We start from the raw sequence: 19744 nt of genomic DNA, 5'->3' as shown, positions 1-19744 counted from the left end.
TTCCATTCATCCTCATACCATCCCTGGTAAGGAGGGAAGTGGGTGAGCATTACTATTGAGTACAAAATGGTGTTATTACCGCTACTTTTATCTGTAAACAGGAGGTAACTGTGAGAAATAGAAGTTGGTAAAACAGATTATAGAAGAAAAACACTGGGAAAACTTCAAAGTAGTGTGCATTTGCTATCCCTGTGTATTTTAGGCTTCAGAAGTCTAATTGCCATACATGGAAACAATAAATATCATCCTTTGTTGGAGGAGAAACAGGACTCACTCTGTCCTTCTAAGTACTTGCATAAATTGAATACTAGTATTATTTTCAGTTGCACCAGATTATGTTCTAAGAGTTAGTTTAACTCGCATATATCAAGAATGACTATAAATTTCATAGGACTTACATTTTAAAATATATATATATATAGTTGATTTACAATATTATGTTAGTTTCAGGTGTACAGCAGAGTGATTCAGTATTTTTATAGATTATGCTCCATTTAAAGTTATTTCAAAGTAATGGCTATGATACCCTGTAGTGTATGATATATCTTTGTTGCTTATCTATTTTATACATAGTATTTTGTGTCTCTTAATCTCATATCCCTATCTTGCCCCTTCCCTCTTCCTCTCCACACTGGTATCCACTAATTTGTTTTCTATATCTGTGAGTCTGTTTCTGTTTTGTTGTGTATCTTCATTTTATTTTTTAGATTTTATATATAAGTGATAGCATATAATATTTGTCTTTTTCTGCCTGATATCTTTAAGCTAAGCATAATACTCGCTAGGTTTATTTGCACGTTGTTGCAAATGACATAATTTCATTCTTTTTTATGGCAGGGTAATATTCTTGTATATACACACACACAAATATATGTGTATGTGTATGAATGTGTGTGTGTATATTTGTGTATATATATATATATTAGATACACCACATCTTCTTTCTTTATTCATCTACTGGTGGATACTTACTTTGCTTTCATTTCTTGGCTATTATGTAACAGTGCTGCTGTGAATATTAATGTGCATGTATTTTTTTGAATTGGTGTTTAAAAAATTTTTTTAATATATATCCAGAAGTGGAATGGCTGGGTCGTATTCTATTTTAGTTTTATAAGGAACCTCCGTGCCTGATGTACCAGTTTACATAGTGGCTGTACCAGTTTACATTTCTACCAACAGTATAGGAGGATTCCCTTTTCTCCACATCCTCATCAGCATTTGTTACTGACTTTTTGATGATAGCCATTCTGACAAGTGTGAGGTGTTATCTCATTGTTTCCATCTGCATTTCATTTGTCTAATAATGAATGATTTTGAACATCTTTTTATGTGCCTTTTAGTCATCTGTATGTCTTTTTTGGGAATATGTCTATTCAGGTCTTCTGCCCATTTTTTAATTTTTTTTTTTTTTTGGTTGTTACTGAGTTTTATGAGCTGTTTATTTATTTTGGATATTAACCCTTTATCAGCCATATCATTTGCAAATACTTTGTCCCATTCATTAGGTTGTCTTTTCATTTTGTCATTGATTTCCTTTGTTATGCAAAGCTTTTAAGTTTAATTAGATGTCACTTGTTTATTTTGGCTTTTATTTCTTTTGCCAGGAATTACATATTTTGAATCTTCATTTTAGACTTCAAAACTGAATTTCCTCTTTTTGAAGTCATATTAGACAGTAAACAGCTTGCTGAGTCTACCTAGCACAAGAAATAGATTTTCCTAAAGGAGAAATCTGTAAAGAGAGTAGAGTGGCCACTACTTTGTCTAAGATTGAAGAAAGAGAGCGGGCCTTATTTGGGAAGTCCAATAGACAGGGATCTCCAACATGTCTGTCATTATGCTGTTGAGGGTTGGCCATTCATTCAGTTCTGTAGCCCTTGAGATTGTAGCTATGAGAAGATTCCTCTCCATTCTCCTCCCCACCTCTCACTGAGATTTTCAGACTCATCTTTTCAGCCTCGTCACATGTGGAATTATGTCTGGTATTTTATGGTTGTGTCATGGAGCCTGGGAGGAAGGAGTAGAAGGTCTGAAATGAGTACAAGGAAAAATGACCACAGTTAGCCCTGAAGTCTTGCTATTTGCTTTCTTTCAGTGTGAACCACTATACTACCAGAAATAATAATTCCTTCTGTGTTCTCCCTAGGAAACAACCATGTACAAACTAAAAAATGGTGAGCTTCACAGATCATGTAAGCAGGGGCAGCAAGATGGTTAGATCTTGGTCTTGAGATTCTGTCAGGGAAGCTTCGGTTTTGACCAAAAACCTTTTCATCTTGGTGGTCCACAGTTCCCTCTTTACTCGGTAATAGGAAAACTTTGTTTAATTTTCTGAAGATAACTGTGAGTAGTGTAGTCAGTAAAGGATAGCAACTGTATGGTTGACATTTTTCAAATGTCATAGTTAGGTTTTAAATATTCTTTTTAAGTTGTCTGAATTAGTACATATTTCTTACAAGTGATGTTGCAAATATTGGCGGTCTTAAACTCCCGTTTTTATTTTCTCATCAGATATTTGTAGTTTTGTGTAGCTGTTCATTGTTTTGTTCCTTTATGGCAAACTTTAAAAAATACTGGCTTCCAGCACAGCAGGGCTTTATGTGTGTGCACATCAGAGAGAAATGTTTTCAGAAAGAGAAAGGTTTAGGTTTCAGAATCCCCAAGGAATTGTTATAAAACAACAGTGAGGAGAAAAAACTCAACAGGATTTAAATACCTTGCTGTAATTCTTTTTGAATTTAAAATTTTCCTGTTCTGTCTTTTATTTTCTAAGCAATAGACCACTTTGCTCTTCTTGGACTACCTTAGCCTAAAAGGAGCAACAAAGTTTCTCTTTTCTTTTCTAAACTTGTAGTTTAAGCTTTTTGTTTTCCATTCAGGTACCTAATTAAATTGAGCCATTTAGTTGATTTGTGCTTATTTTCAACCAGAATTCAATTAAAATTCTTCTAGCTGAACTAGAGCCACTGATTCTTAAACTAGGTCCAAGATAAGAGATTACAGTGAAAGTAGAAGTAACAAGGAAAGAATATGTTCATCTCAGCCTTTGGGAGTTTTGTGAGCCAAGCTTCCGCTCTGTAGTTTAACAGGGCCAGGTTTTAAGGGATCTCATCTACTAGGAAAGAGTGCAGAGGTTAAAGAGCTTAGACTCTAGAGTTAGGCTGCCTGAGTTTGAGTCTTTTTTTTTTTTTTTTTTTGTAATTTTAATTGATGGCTAATTACTTTACAACATTGTAGTGGTTTTTGCCATACATGGACATGAATCAGCCATGGGAGTTTATGTGTCCCCCATCCTGAGTTCCCCTTCTACCTCCCTCCGCATCCCATGCTTCAGAGTTGTCCCAGTTCAGTGGCTTTGAGTGCCGTGTTTCATGCATCGAACTTGGACTGGTGATCTATTTCACATATGGTAATATGCATGTTTCAATGCTATTCTCTTAAATCATCCCACCCTCGCCTTCTCCCATGGAGTCCAAAAGTCTTCTTTATATCTGTGTCTCTTTTGCTGTCTCGCATATAGGGTCATTGTTACCATCTTTCTAAATTCCATTTATATGTGTTAATATACTGTATTGGTGTTTTTCTTTCTGACGTACTTCACTCCGTATAACAGGCTCCAGTTTCATCCACCTCATTAGAACTGATTCAAATGATTCTTTTTAATAACTGAGTTATATTCCATTGTGTATATGTACCACAGCTTTTGTACCATTTGTCTGCTGATGGACATCTAGATTGCTTCCATGTCCTGGCTATTGTAAGCAGTGCTGCAGTGAACATTGGGGTACATGTGTCTCTTTCAATTCTGGTTTCTTGGGTGTGTATGCCCAGCAGTGGGATTGCTGGGTCGTGGGTCATATGGCAGTTCTAGTTCCAGTTTTTTAAGGAATCTCCACACTGTTCTCCATAGTGACTGTACTAGTTTGCATTCCCACCAACAGTGTAAGAGAGTTCCCTTTTCTCCCCACCCTCTCCAGCATTTGTTGTTTGTAGACTTTTGGATAGTGGCCATTCTGACTGTTGTGAGATGTCACCTCATTGTGGTTTTGATTTGCATTTCTCTGATAATGAGTGATGTTGAGCATCTTTTCATGTGTTTGTTAGTCATCTGTGTGTCTTCTTTGGAGAAATGTCTGTTTAGTTCTTTGGCCTATTTTTTGGTTGGGTCATTTATTTTTCTGGTATTAAGCTGCATGTGCTGCTTATATATTTTTGAGATTTAATTCCTTGTCAGTTGCTTCATTTGCTATTATTTTCTCCCATTCTGAAGGCTGTCTTTTCACCTTGCTTATAGGTTCCTTCATTGTGCAAAAGCTTTTAATTAGGTCCCATTTGTTTATTTTTGCTTTTATTTCTGTTACTCTGGGAGGTGGGTCATAGAGGATCCTGCTGTGATATATGTCAGGGAGTGTTTTGCATTTGTTTTCCTCTAGGAGTTTTATAGTTTCTGGTCTTAGGTTTAGATCTTTAATCCATTTTGAGTTTATTTTTGTGTATGGTGTTAGAAAGTGTTCTGCTTTCATTCTTTTACAGGTAGTTGACCAGTTTTCCCAGCACCACTTGTTAAAGAGATTGTCTTTTCTCCATTGTATATTCTTGCCTCCTTTGTCAAAGATAAGGTGTCTACAGATGTGTGGATTTATCTCTGGGTTTTCTATTTTGTTCCATTGATCTGTATTTCTGTCTTTGTGCCAGTACCATACTGTCTTGACTGTAGCTTTGTAGTATAGTCTGAAGTCAGGCAAATTGATTCCTCCAGTTCCATTCTTCTTTCTCAAGATTGCTTTGGCTATTTGAGGTTTTTTGTATTTCCATACAAATTGTGAAATTATTTGTTCTAGCTCTGTGAAAAATACCGTTGGTAGCTTGATAGGCATTGCATTGAATCTATAGATTGCTTTGGGTAGTATACTCATTTTCACTATATTGATTCTTCTGATCCATGAACATGGAGTCTTTTTGTTTTTTTAATCGAAGTATTGTTGTTTAGTCACTCAGTCGTGCCCAACTCTTTGCAACCTGATGAATTACAGCACTCTAGGCTTCCCTTTCGCTCACTATCTCCTGGAGTTTGCTCAAACTCATGTCCATTGAATTGGTGATGCCATCCAACCACCTCCTCCTCTATCACCCCCTTCTCCTCCTGCCTTCAGTCTTTCCCAGCATCAGGGTATTTTCCAATGAGTCAGTTCTTTGCATCTGGTGGCCAGAGTATTGGATCTTCAACTTCAGCGTCAGTCCTTCCAGTGAATAGTCAGAGGTGATTTCCTTTCAGACTGATTGGTTTGATCTCCTTACTGTCCAAGGGACTCTCAAGAGTCTTCTCCAGCACCACAGTTTGAAAGCATCAATTCTTCTACGCTCAGCCCTCTGTATGGTCCAACTCTCACATTCGTATATGACTACTGGAATTGAAGTATAGTTGATTTACAATGTTGTGTTTGTTTCAGGTATACAGCAAAATGATTCACTTGTGCATACATGTATATCTTTTTTTTTTTCCAGATTATTTCCTCATGTAGATTATCACCCAATATTGAGTATAGTTCCTGGTGTTATACAGTAGGTCCTTGTTGGTTATCTATTTTGTATATATAATAGTGTGTATAGGTTTGGAGATGGCAATGGCAGCCCACTCCAGTACTCTTGCCTGGAAAATCCCATGGATAGAGGAGCCTGGTAGGCTGCAGTCCATGGGGTCACGAAGAGTAGGACACGACTGAGCGACTTCACTTTCATGCATTGGAGAAGGAAATGGCAACCCACTCCAGTGTTCTTGCCTGGAGAATCCCAGGGACGGGGGAGCCTGGTGGGCTGCCGTCTATGGGGTCGCACAGAGTCGGACACGACTGAAGCAACTTAGCAGCACCAGCAGCAGCAGTGTGTATAGGTTAATCCCAAATTCCTGACTTATCTCTCCCCTACTTTCCTCTTTGGTAACCAGACATTTGTTTTCTATGTCTATGGGTCTGTTTCTGGTTTGTATATAAGTTCTGAGTTTTAATCTTAGTTTCCTTTTTCTCCCCTTTTTCAAACTTTATGAATGTCAGTTTTCTACTGTTTATTTGCTGTGTATTCTTGGGCAAGTTACTTTAGCCTTTTAAACTTCACGTTCAACTCAAAATGAGGAGGCCATCAGATGATCACATACAGCCCAAAGTGTGATGCCTGACATGCATGGTTACTCAGTAAACTCTGGCTGTTATGATCTGTATTTCATTAGTGTTATTGTCAACACTTAATGTTTGTTGTTCACCTTGATCTTTTAATATATAACAGTATTTGCGTTAGGTAACTTTGTTTTAAAAATCTCCTATTATGTTATATTTGAGTTTATAAAAGTTTAAATTGACCTGGCAAAAATCACCATAAGTAAAGTCAAAAGGCAAATGGCAAACTGGGGGAAAATATATTTGCAGTTCATCACACAAGTAGTTCATTTCCCTAATATATAGAGAACTACTACTCAGTTTAAAAGAATGGATAGTTGTAAAGTTTTTTATGGGATGTGCTTCCACTTAACTGTGCTATAGATGTCATGCTTTTCATTTATATTCTCAGAGCATACTAGGCAAACCCTTGGTTGGAGAAGGGCTTGAGACACACAGCTAAAGATACGGACCTGAACTGTTTTTGTATTTCCCTATAGAATCGCTCCCACTCAGAAATACTCTGCTCCTGTCACTGGTGCCCTCCCATACCCTTTACCCTGCCATCCATGACTTTTCTTGTCTCCTGTATCCTCCTTCATATCCAGAAAACCGCAGAGTCTGTTCTGTGTTTCATTCATAGTATTTCACATCTGCTCCAATCTTTCTAGGCCCACTACTACTATTTTTAGTCAGGAGACACTCAGTATGTCACAACTTAAATACTACACTGGTCTCCTTTTCTTTATTCTCTTGTTCCTTTCTCCAGTTAGCGTGATATATATCACACCCAGATTAATTTCCTTTGGTTTTCTTCTTGGGCCCCAAGCTTACTCAGAAGCTGTCAGTGGTTTCCACCATCTAGAATGAAGTCTCACTTCTGAATCTCACCCTCAGGACCGCCCCCTCCCCGCCCTTTAATCTGATTCACCTTCCTTATGTCTCTAGCCTTAGTGCTTCTCACTGCATCTTTTTAGGAACCCTGCATACATCTAAACTGATCTTGACCCTCCAGACCCATTTCTGCCTTCATGCTGCCCTTCCTCCTCCTCTCCTCTAAGTCTTAGACTTGCTACAAGGCCCAACTCAGTTTCTGTCTCTTCTAAAGGGCTTGTCTAGAGAGCGAGCCCTCTCCATCGTTTTCTTACCTCCCATTGCATTTACTGATTGCCTGTACCTCTCCTCCCACACTTAACCTTTACTGTCTATATTGTGTTAGGTAAATTTTTGAATTGAATACATAACACAATAACTTGTCACAAGGTGAACACAGCCGTGTCATCAACATGCCTCTCTTCTGACACATACCCCGTCTCCCTAACCAGGTGGCCTGGGATACAGCACCACGTCATATGCCTCTTTACAAGAAAATGCACATCATCAGGTGCTCAGTGACATGCCAGATCAAAAGTTTGAGTCAAGACTAGCCTTTGACAAATAAGAAACATAGAAATTTAAAGGAATATATGAAATTTCTGTTACTAATAAAATTTTTCTTCACAAGTAATTATAGTTGAGGTATAATTAGAAATAATACCATTGAGTAAGTCCTCAAGGATTCCTAGGTGGTGATCTATAAATAAAATCTTTATATCCACCTAAACAAGGCCATGTTTTCTCTTTTCCAACACAAAGTACACAGACATTTTCAACATTTGTTTTTGTTGTCACATTTTATCCAACAAATATTTATTGATCATATACAGTCTCCTGGCTACAGTTATAGCATATAGTGGAATTCAGCTTTGAAGAACATAAAATAACCTTTTCCAGAGTGCTTATTTGAATCACTAGAAATAATTGGCAAAACTAAAACAAAAGCTTAAGACTGAAGATATAACAATGACTAAAAATAAAATAACTATGAAAGATTGTTACTAAATCATCATAAATACACAGAGAAAAGAAGGACATGGGGACAGAAAAGGCCAAGATGAAGCTTGACACAGCAGTAGGGACTTTGGATAAGAAATTCATTTGATTATGATGTTACCACAGGTGTGGAAGAAGATGGCAACCTATGAAGGTAGAATAAGGACAGGTTAAAAAAAGTGCCTGCAATGGGGGAGACCTGGGTTCAGTCCCTGGGTTGGGAAGATCCCCTGGAGGAGGGAAAGGCTACCCACTCCAGTATTCTGGCCTGGAGAATTCCATGAACTGTATAGTCCATAGGGTCGCAGAGTCAGACAGGACTGAGCGACTTTCACTTCACTTCATCACTTCAGAAAGAGCAGAGAGATGTTGTAAACATCGTAGGCAATATTTACTTTTCAGCAGTGCTTTGCAGATTATAAGGAAGGTACTTTGACTTATTCATCTTTTTGAGTCCTTGCCCTTTATGGTCTTGTATTGTGGGTGGTGGTGTCTGTCCACAGCTCCCACATGGCCTGTTGAAAGTTTAGACTGAACTTCACTCTTCCTACCCACTGCTCTTGCTTTAGAGAAGCAAGAGAATTTGTGTTCAGTCTGCTGTTTCAGTTTTGTAATTACTGCATTGAAATCACATCCCAGCAAACTTCATCATAGTTGTATTTACTCTTCGCTTCAAACCTAAAGCATGAGAAATCTCCCTGTCAAATCATGCCAAAGTGAAGTCAGAGATAAATACCTTCCAGCTCCTGGCTGTGGTGTCTCCATCACATGGAAACATAGGCACAAAGAGGAGAACCACGGGCTACTAATCCCTAAAAAGTAACTCGTTGAAAGTATTATGAGTTCCCTTTTAGTTTTGTTTTTGTCTTGTTTTTTATTGCCCATTTGGTTATGTCTTTTTTGTACCTAGAAGGCTTCAGTTTGTAAAGCTACAAATCTGTCAGTCTTGTTGATGTGGTTTTCACTTCAAATTAATGTTCAGTAAAGGGGATTAGCCAATAAACATTTCAGGCAGTATTTTCTTACACAAAAGGGTAGATACGGTTTGAACATGCTGCCAAAGCCAGGAAGGGAGGTTAATTGTGTAAATCATTGCAGGCAGGAGCTGATCACCTTTCTGAAAGACAAGACAATGCAGCACACAAGCTCTAAATAGATCTTTGGGGTCAAGTTGATGTCATGTTGAAGAATCAATATTTACTGGACTTTATAAAGTTAGCCTTTAATGAACCCCAAGCATTTTGCTAGGCAGTTAATTGCAGGAAGAGAAAAGGTGACAATGGCTAAAGTCCATGGCTGTAGAGAGAGTATAAAAATAAGTGAAGAGACAAGACAGTCACTTGCTAGTGTGCAAAGGTCTCAGCCTTAGGTTCTACTCAAGCATGGTTGGTTCACGTACTGAAAGGCTTTCTTGGGATCATGCTGACATTTAAGAAAGAGCAACTCTTGCATCCTAACAGAAAAAGGGCAGCCCTTTGCTCTTTGACACTCCTTATCTAAGCATTGTAGCTTAATTTTCTTGGGATGAATTCTGATGTCTTTTTGCATTCTGCCTTGTAAATGTGCTCATCACGGGAGTAGGTCTTTCTCAGAATGTGGCTCATCTCTTCATCTGACAAAGCTGAAAGCTTTTAAAATAAAGAATTGTAGTAAAGAGCATTTACTTTAAGATGCTGGCTTGAATCCAAAGTCCTATGAAAGGTTTTGGATAAACATCATCATTTGTACTTGTTACATCGTTGAATAGAAGTGTTTCCCTGGCTGTTTTGTGTGTGAGAGTGTTCTGAACTCCTCGCTAGGTTATCAAAATCATTTGTAGGGCAGGAACCTTATCTTCTGTTTATTTTAGTCACTGTTTCTAATAAACGTTGTTGACGAGGTAGAGGAATGTATTATATCAAATTTTATCCTGGCTGTAACAAAACTAACATTCCCCATGGTCAGTAACTGAAAGTCCATAGAAGCAGCTTTGTTAAGCCATGTGAATCAGGGTATGGCCCCAGGATGTTTGTTACAAGTTCTTGGTCATATCTCCTCAATAGACACATTTTGGAGTTGACTCCTCAGACCTCTTTCTCTGGTGCATTTTGTCAGAGGAGGAGTCTTTTCAATCAGTCGACGAAGAGTTGCTGTTTTTTTCCCCACTCCCACTCCTATCCCTGCTTTCCGGGATCATTTTTCAGATGAGAATACTGAGGAACAAAGCATAAGAGGTTTGTTGGGATTGTTGTGGACACACATAGCAAGAGATTTTTACAAGAGAATCTGATGTTTACTATTTCTGTCTGTGATTTTCTTTGGATATTCATTCTGGGTTTTTTATTTTTCCTTTTCAGCTATTTGAGAACTTCTCCTTTGGTACCCTAAAGCTCAATTCAATTCACATCTCTCAGAGGTTCACAGTGGACAGCTTTGGAAACTATGCCTCCTGTGGACAGATTGACTTCTCCTGAGGTGGATCTTGGGAAGCACTGAAGTTAAACATCCTCACAAGGTGCTGAGGGAGAAGTCTCATCACTTTAAGCAATGGAGGGATGTGGGAAACTGGGCGGTAACTTCCCTGGGCAGCTCCCCGAGGATGCCACGGTGCCTGGTGGTTGTCACAGTCACCGCAGTCAGCCAGGATAGTTTTGGGCACGGGGAGAACATGTGCCTGTGACATATGCCTGTTCATCTTTCACAGGATCTACCTCTGTTTCCAGAGCTCTTCTCTGGAAGTGTAGCTCTGAAGCCCACTGGAGCTCAGACTCGCAGTATTTCTTATATACCTACTGATTTTGCTCCAGCCTTTAAACTCTTTTGTATTAATATTAATACTTTAAGAGAATTACAAATGTGTGATCTTATTAATCTCTCCACCTAGATCAAATATCAACAAATTCTAGAAGGTTTGTATTTTTCCCTTCTTACACTCTAATTTTTAATCAGTGCCCAGAGTTCTTTTTCATTGTGGTAAAAAACACAGAACATAAACTTTACAGTCTTAAACCACTTAAAAGTGTACAGTTCAGTAATGTGAATTATATTCATCTTGTGAAATATCTCCAGAACCTTTTCGTCTGGCAAATCTGAAACTCTGTACCCATTAAAAAACTCTTCTTTTCCCCCTGCCTCCCAGCAACCACCATTTTACTTTCTATGGATTTGACTACATCGTATAAGTGGAATCATACAGTATTTGTCTTTTTGTGACTGGATTATTCTCCTTAACATAATGCCCTCAAGGTTTATCTATGTGTAGCATGTGTCAGGACTTCCTTCCTTTTTAAGAATGAGTAATATTCCATTGGATGTGTATACAGTCATCCCTCGGTTCCCTTGGTTCCAGGACCTCCCTCTGTATCTGTGGATTCTCAAGTCCCTTATATAAAATGGTATAGTATTTGCATATAACTTATACGTACCATCCTGGACTTTAAATCATTTCTAAATTACTTATAATGACTAAATACAATGTAAATGCCATGTAAATAGTTGCCGGCACACAGTAAGTTCAAGTTTTCCTTCCTGTAACTTTCTGAATATTTTTGGTCCACAGTTGACTGACTCCACAGATGTGGGATCCATGGATGTGTTGAGGGCCGATTGTACTGCATTTTGTTTATCCAGTCTTTCATCGATGGACACTTGGGTTCCTTCCACCTTTTGGCTGTTGTGAATAATGCCCTATGAACGTGGGTGTACAAATATCTGAGACCCTGCTTTCAGTTCCTTAATTATTTAGAACTTTAACTTAAGCAAAATAGCTGGTAAAGGTTTTAACCTCTTACTTTGATCTGTCCTTTTTCTTCTGAAGTTGGTCCCTTTTATGCTTCTTCAGTTCCTGTTCCTTCACCCTACCCTAACCCTTGCCTTTCCGTACCACTGATGGAGCTGTAGTATTGTGGCTCTTTTCTGTCTACTTCCCAGGGCAGCAGCAATTGAAACGATGATATCAGCAGGACTGCGCAGTTTCTCAGGAGAATGTCAGCCGCAGAAGGCACTCCTTTGCTGCAGACCAGCAGAGGGTGGGGGTTCCTCTGCTTAGCCCCACCTGTCAGCCCTGCCACATTCTCTGCTAGGGAGCTCCAGCCTCACTGTCACCTCTCATCCTTGCCCCCTCACAGCTTTCCTCTCTCCATGGCCTCTGTCTTTCCTTCACTACTTAGTCTCATCCTGATTATTATTTTCTGTTTGAGAAGTCTGATGCTGAGCCCCATGTGTTAATAAGGCCACTAACTGGTAAGACTGTATGTAACACTCAGATTTGTTAAATCATTTGTGAATAAATGTATTTCTAAAGTGACTGTGAAAAAAAAATAAATAAAGTGACTGTGTTTTTCTTCTGATATTCCTGTTTAGTTTTAGTTTGACCCCCTTGATGTACATCGGGATACAATGCTGCCATCACTTATTCACTGGCATAGCTATTTTATTCTTCCAGGACTTAATATTGGTGCCTGCAGGGTTGGTTGTTTTCCCAAAAAAGCTTTCTACAGGTAATATTCAGGTTTTATTTAAGTGGAGCTTTTACTTAACTCACTTCTGATTGTTCGATGGCATATGGGAATAAGCGCTCCCAGGGGTAGTACTAAATAGCAGAATCGACTGTGGAGTTGAGTGCCCTCATCTCATCTGGTACTGCTTCTAACTGGCTTCTTTCTGCCAGCTACCATTGAGCGACCTTGGCCAGAAAATAAAGATGTCTTCTTTTGAGTGTCAGAGGTATGATTTCTTTTTTAGAAATAAAATTTTTGTCTTTGGAAAATGTAACTTTATATGTTCTTGTTGTTTAGTTGCTAAGTCATGTCTGACTCTTTTATGACCCCATGGACTGTAGCCTGCCAGGCTTCTCTGTCCATGGGATTTCCCAGGCAAGAATACTGGAGTGGGTTGCCAGTTCCTTCTCCAGGGGATCTTCCCAATCGAGGGATTGCACCCATGTCTCCTGCACTGGCAGGCAGATTCTTTACCCCAAGACATAAATTCTTAACGGAAATTCTGTTACTTAGTATTTAGAGGTAACTGAGCATGTAAGGACTTAGCGTTACTGTTAAGTGGAGTTTTCTAGCAGCTACATGATAAGGTGGCATCATCACTCTGATGGCTAATAGTGTATGTGCCTGTGTATTTTTGTGTTTTGTAGAATTTTGTAGGTTAGTAGTTATCAATAGAATTGGGGGAAAAAAACGTGTTTATGTTTTAAGTTGTTTTTTTTTTTTTTTCTGGATGCCAGTAGACAAATTTTTGAGACACCATAGCTCTAAAGAAAGTACACTTTTAACTACTATTGTGGAGAGGGAGTAGCAGGTAGTTTTGATGTATAACAGAAATTTTATGAAGAGCAACAGTGTAAGCAAATAATTTTTGATGGCGCTAACAGAATTGTTTAAGATTCCATGTCCCCTTTCACCAAACTGTAATGAGGTCAAGGTTGGAGGATTTGATCTCTACTTATAATCCAGTCTCCCTTAGCGTTGCCAATTTGCAGTTCATTCTGCAGTGAAATAGAGTTAAGTTGCAGCTGACAAGTTGCAGCTAACAAGTTGCAGCTAACATCGCTCCGGTTGACTTTTAAGGCACCGCTGGCTTCACCCTTAACTCTTTTAAGAAGAGGAGGGGAAAAAGAATCTCTTACCACGATTGTTACATGAGATCTGTGTTGTTATAAAAAGAACTTTGTTATGAGAATAAGTTTGTGGGTTTTTTTGGATGGGGCATAATGAGTTACCCCCAAATAAACTCCATACCCTTGGTAGAGACATGATGAATATTACTTATAATGGTTATTTTTTAAGTGAACTTCAGAGTTTACTAAATTGGACACTGATGAGAATCCAGCTTCATAATGACACAAAGCTTAGTTCAGGTTTGCTCTTGCACTCTGCCATTTTCCTGGCACTAAAGGAAGCCAGAGGGGTATGAGTTAAGGAACACCTCTCAGATTCTGTCTTTATGCCTGCAGGGAGATGGATAGCAAAGCCCAAGGATACTATAGGTAAGAAAAGGGGCAGCTGTTGTGGTTGTTTATCAATAGCTTTGTTGTTAGTAAAATGATCTCTTAAAGGTAAGATAAGCTTACTGTGTGAAAAAGCATCAAGCTATATACTTTTATGTCTTAAACTTTTTCCAGTGTGTGTGTTATGCTTCAATTTAAATATTCGTTTAAAAAATAAATTTCCTCATCCACAAGTTACTACTTCTTATGCATTTAGGCATATATATCATATTGCTAAATAATTTTTCACAAATGGTAACAGCTAATATTAACAGAGTATTCACATTTGTCATTTATTTGTAAATGTGTGTTTATTCATTAAATCTTCACAAGCCCACTTAAGTTGGTGTTGAAGTGAAGTGAAAGTTGGTCGGTCATGTCCAACTCTTTGCAACCCCATGGACTATATAGTTCATGGGATTCTCTAAGCCAGAATACTGGAGTGGGTCACCTTTCCCTTCTGCAGGGGATCTTCCCAACTCAGGGATCGAACCCAGGTCTCCCGCATTGCAGATGGATTCTTTACCAACTGAGCTATCAGGGAAGCCTTGATAAGTTGATGAGTTGATGTTATTGTACCTCATTTTAGAAACTGAGATTCAATAAAGTTAAGAAATTTGTCTGAGGTCATAAAGCTTGTATCTGTGGTTCTCAAAATGTAATTTTTGGACCCCTCAGAGTCCCTGATCCTTTAGAGGGGCGAGAAGATCCTACTATTCTCATGAAAATACTAAGATATAATTGACCTTTTTCACTCTAATTCTCTCCTGAGTGTACATTGGGGTCTCCAGAGGCTATGTGATATGATAACATCACCACACTGATGGTTAATAGAATAGTATGTGTGTGTATTATTATGTTTTCTAGAATTTTGTAAGTTGGTAGTTTTAGGTTTTAGATATGTGTTTTTTAGAGATAACTTGGTTTGTTCTCGGTACTTCTGCTGTGCTATTACTAGCTACTTCCCATTATACCTGCTGTTACCGGCTGAATTGTGTCCCCTGAGAATTCATATGTTAAAGCTCTCACCCCCTAGTACCTCAGAAGGTGACTATTTTGAGATAGGACCTTTAAAGAGGTAGTTAAGTTAAAATGAGGCTGAGGCTATTACTGTGGGCCCTAAGCCAGTCTGACTGATGTCCTTATAAGGAGAGGAAATTTGGACGCATGAAGAAACATTGGACCCCAGACTACCAAGATCAGTTCCTGGGTCTGTCTGCAAAAATGTTTGGTTGATGATATTGCCTAGTAACTGGTGATTAGAGGGGTCTGAGAATGACAATGAAACTGACTGATACGGAACAGACAGGGCCAGACTGAGGAAGTTCCTTTTGCCTCTTCCCTGATCATCTGAACCCTCAAGGAATGCCCAAGAGACAGAAGGAGGCAAAACATTAAGCACAGTGGAAATACAATTTTTGATGAGATTGTCAGCATTGCCTAGCAGATGTGGCACTTATTTTTAGTTCAAGAACTGTCTGGAATCATTAAAGAGATCCCAGGTACTGCCCAGTCTGTGGACTGCAGTGTTGATGGCTGCCGCCCTCAGTGACATCATGGATGACATCAACAATGGTCCAGTGGAATGCCCAGCTAGTTAAGGACAACAAAGGAAAATACTTAAATAAAGGATCGTTTGACAACCAGAAAAGAAAGAAGCATCAGCTATGTGCATGTACAGAGCAAAGACCATGTGTGACAGTAAGAAGGCAGACATCTGCAAGCCAAGAGGAGACAAGAGAAGCCAAGTCTGCCAGCACCCTTTTCTTTTTTTGGCTGTGCCGAGGGATCGAACCGGGGCCCAGCACTGAAAGCAGAGTCTTAACCACTGAAGTATCAGGGAATTCCCAAGTCTGCCAACACCTTAATTGTGAACTTCTAGCCTCCAGAATTTATTGAAAAAATAAATGCTGTTTAAGCCACCCAGTCTGTGGTATTTTGTTATGGCAGCCCTAACAAACTAACAACACTCGCTATAATGCAGAAGCTAATCTACCTTTCTTCCTTTGGGCCAGACATTAAAGAGATATGCCAAAGTGTAAAACAGTACTACATTTTGTGGGGAGTATGGTGAGGAATATAATTTTTTTCCATAAAATACATTATTTTGTTAATATGAGTCAGTGTTGTTATTTTTAAATGAACTTTTTGGATGTAAGAGTTGGACTATAAAGAAAGCTGAGCACTGAAGAATTGATGATTTTGAACTGTGGTGTTGGAGAAGACTCTTGAGAGTCCCTTGGACTGCAAGGAGATCCAGCCAGTCCATCCTAAAGGAGATCAGTCCTGGGTGTTCATTGGAAGGACTGATGCTGAAGCTGAAGCTCCAATACTTTGGCCACCTGATGCAAAGATCTGATTCATTTGAAAAGACGTGGATGCTGGGAAAGATTGAGGGCAGGAGAAGAAAGGGACGATGGAGGATGAGATGGTTGGATGGCATCACGGACTCAATGGACATAGGTTTGGGTAGACCCCGGGAGTTGGTCATGGATAGGGAGGCCTGGTGTGCTGCAGTTCATGGGGTCGTGAAGAGTTGGACATGACTGAGAACTGAACTGAATATTAATTTTTCCTTGAAATATCTTTTAGAGCAGTTTTAGGTTCACAGAAAAATTGAGAGGCTGTTTTGTTTTTTTTTTTCAAGTACAGTATATCAGTGTCTATACTGTATATCTCATATAAACAAAAATAGAAGTTCTTTGGACTACTCTATAATCTTTCCGTGTGCAGGATTCCTGAGACCAGAAATCTGAGAACTGCTGCACTATACTATGTGCGTGCATGCTCAGTCGTTCAGTGGTATCCAACTCTGACCCTTTGGACCGTAGCCCACCAGGCTCCTCTGTCCATGGGATTTTTCAGACAAGAACACTGGAGTGGACTGCATTTCCCCCTTCAGGTGATTGTCCCAACCCAGGGATCAAACCTCAGTCTCCTGCATTGCAGGTAGATTCTTAGTGCTGAGCCATCAGGGAAGCCCAACCTGTGATATATGGTCTTCTATAGTAAGCTTTTGTTACCCAGTAATATGCAGTGGACCACGTTAGTTGTCAGTAGACACAGAGTTACATTATTTTTAGTGTCTGCAGAATAGCCTTTTGTATGTTGTTATAATTTAACTCGTTGGTCCCTAGCTAATGGACATTGATTTGGTTTCCAAGTTTGGCTATTTTAAATAATTCTGGATTGAACATCTTTGTATTTTTATGTCTGTGAGGTCTTCTAGAAATGAAGTTAAATGGTTTTAAAGATGTGGTTAAATTTAAATTTCTTATTTGGAAACTAAGACCCTTCTTCCATTTTGTATTGCTAAATATTCAAAAAAATATATGTACCATTTATCAACTATACCCAGCAACTTTGAGACCCCTTTGGTTTGAAAAGGCTTACCTGCCAGTAAGTCTCTCAAAATTTAGGAGAAACTTTTCTTCTTTATAAACTATAGTTATTGTCCATTTTCTACAACTTTTTTCTTATCTGGAAATTTGAATTTTCTCTAAGTAGCTTTACAGTAGAATTAACAGTACTGGATTGTTGTTGATTTGCCTGTGACTAATACCCATCTTGAAGGTGCTACAGAAGGCAAGTCCCATTGGAGGCATTACCCAGGAATATGGGAAACATTTTGACCTTCAAGGGTCTGGAAACAGCTATTGTCTTATTGATGGGCATCTTGTTAAAGCCTTTCCAAACTCTTTTTTGGGCAACCACAGTCATTCCAGAAGATCAGGGACTTCATAAGATAGTATTGAGATGAGAGGTGTATGGTATCTAGGTTCTGCCTCCTTAATGACTGGGAGGCACATAACTAGCTTTGCTAAAAGACTAGGATTGAAATAGAATAAGATGGCAAATTTTAGTGTGTATTCAGAACTATGGGACATCATAGCTACCTCTTCCCAACCTGCTGCTAAGTCACTTCAGTCATGTCCAACTCTGTGCGACCCCATAGACGGCAGCCCACCAGGCTCCCCCATCCCTGGGATTCTCCAGGCAAGAACACTGGAGTGGGTTGCCATTTCCTTCTCCAATGCATGAATGTGAAAAGTGAAAGTGAAGTCACTCAGTCATGTCCGACCCTCAGTGACCACGTGGACTGCAGCCTACAAGGCTCCTCCGTCCATGGGATTTTCCAGGCAAGAGTAATGGAGTGGGGTGCCATCGCCTTCTCCGTTTCCAACCTGAGGGAAGAAGAAATAGCATTTTAGAAATGTTGACTATGCCCAGGCACTTAGTATTTAATTTTGCATGAGTTCTATAGCAGTCTTCTGAGGTGAGTGGCATCATCATTAATTTATAGATAGATATTTTGCCCAAGAACCCAGCTAGTAAGAGGGAGTCTGCCCTCAGTATATATGACAACAAATTGCTCTTCCATTATACATTGGGGCTGAGTACAACTGGGCAAGGCAAGCCTGCTTTATTTACTGTGAGATGAAAACATCAATGGCCAGGGCCTCATTGCAGCAGCACCTTTAAGTCCAGCTGCAAAGAAAAAAGAAAACACGGAAAGGGAGCTATTGTTTTCTGTTTTCCCAAGGGACCCCAGCCCAAGCCCTTGATGCACTCAGAATTCCCAGGCAAGCCAGACTCAGGGTGACTATGAACCTTGTAACCTGTGTTTTTTCTTCCTATTGATTAAGATCATGTTTTTCATTGCCTTTGATTTCTTTCTTTTTTTTTTTTTTGTTTTTTCAATAAAAACAATCCAGGGCTTGGGTCCTAAAAGTTTAATATGTTTTGTCCTGTCAGATTATCTGTTTCCTCTTCAATTTATTTGTGATGTAAACCTCGCCCCATTTCTGCTCCGATCCTGGGACTGTGCCCAGAAACGTGTAAGTCAACACATTTCTAAAGGCAGTGATAAAGATCACAATTTTAACAAAAACACCTCAAAAAACCAGCCTCCCTACACCCTCTTCCCCAGTGACTTACTAAAATCAGCTTGAAGTCAAAACCGTAGCAAACGTGCCTATTTCAGATTTGAAGCCTCAAGGCAGATGAAATGGCCAGACATTTGCCTTTTAGGGTTGCCCTCAGAAGAGCTAACAAAAAGGGTGACAGCCTTTAAACAGCTGCCTGGGGAGGAGGACATCTGCCTCTGTTTTACCAGCTATTCAGTGCTCAGGCCTTGCCTTGAAAAGAGCATGTGGGGCTTGGCAGCAATAGTTCTGAGGCAGCCAGTTGTTATATGGCTTTTGTCTTAACGAAGCCACCCATTATTGTAGAGCCATAACTTGCAGGAAGCCAGCTGTCAGGCTATGGCGCAGGCCCCTCTGGGTGGGAGGCAAGGGGGAGAGAAAAGAGTGTCTCTGGCCAAATTCCCTTTTAGACACCTGAGCCTGGTTGGCTTTGTAACTGGAGAGTTTTGTCTTCCTCACTCCCATCTTCCCTGAGGAGGCCAGGGACCGATTTTGATCTCTACCCTTGGAGAGACAGCAGGGACATCTTGGGGTTTGGATTCCTTCGTTTGCAACTCCCTAAGTGCTGGGCTGGGCTGGGCTAGGCTGGGCTGGGCTCTGCGGCGGCTGACTGGCATTTGGCGCTCCGATTAAGCGCTTGCCTTTGAAATCTACCCCCTCCTTTTTTTTTTTTTTTTTTTAAACCAGGTATGATGATGTCAAACGTGATGCTGATGCTACAGTTACAGACACGGCCCCTACTGGCGCAGCCTCTCTGATTCTCTCTTCCTCTCCACGTCCAGCGCTGGTTTTTTTTTTTTTTTTCTTTTTTTTTTTTC

General features: G+C 39.6%; 1 protein-coding gene across 17 annotated transcripts in view; it reads left to right on the top strand.

Moving 5' to 3' along the window:
- Positions 1-12354, top strand: part of ASCC1 (activating signal cointegrator 1 complex subunit 1) — a 117794-nt gene extending 105440 nt beyond the window's left edge. For all 17 annotated transcript variants that reach the window (XR_011253013.1, XR_011253007.1, XR_011253011.1 and 14 more), the window contains 2 exons: positions 10361-10518; positions 11563-12354. Coding sequence is in view for 9 of the 17 variants with exons in the window: in XM_069572006.1 (XP_069428107.1) it covers positions 10361-10477 (117 nt within the window). In the remaining 8 variants the exon portion in view is untranslated. The remainder of the gene's footprint in view (positions 1-10360; positions 10519-11562) is intronic.
- The last annotated feature ends 7390 nt before the right edge of the window (positions 12355-19744 follow it).

This window comes from Ovis canadensis, chromosome 25 (assembly GCF_042477335.2).
Source record: "Ovis canadensis isolate MfBH-ARS-UI-01 breed Bighorn chromosome 25, ARS-UI_OviCan_v2, whole genome shotgun sequence".
Classification (NCBI taxonomy): domain Eukaryota; kingdom Metazoa; phylum Chordata; class Mammalia; order Artiodactyla; family Bovidae; genus Ovis; species Ovis canadensis.
The sequence above is the reverse complement of the archived record's forward strand: the minus strand, read 5'-3'. Positions and strand labels throughout refer to the sequence as shown.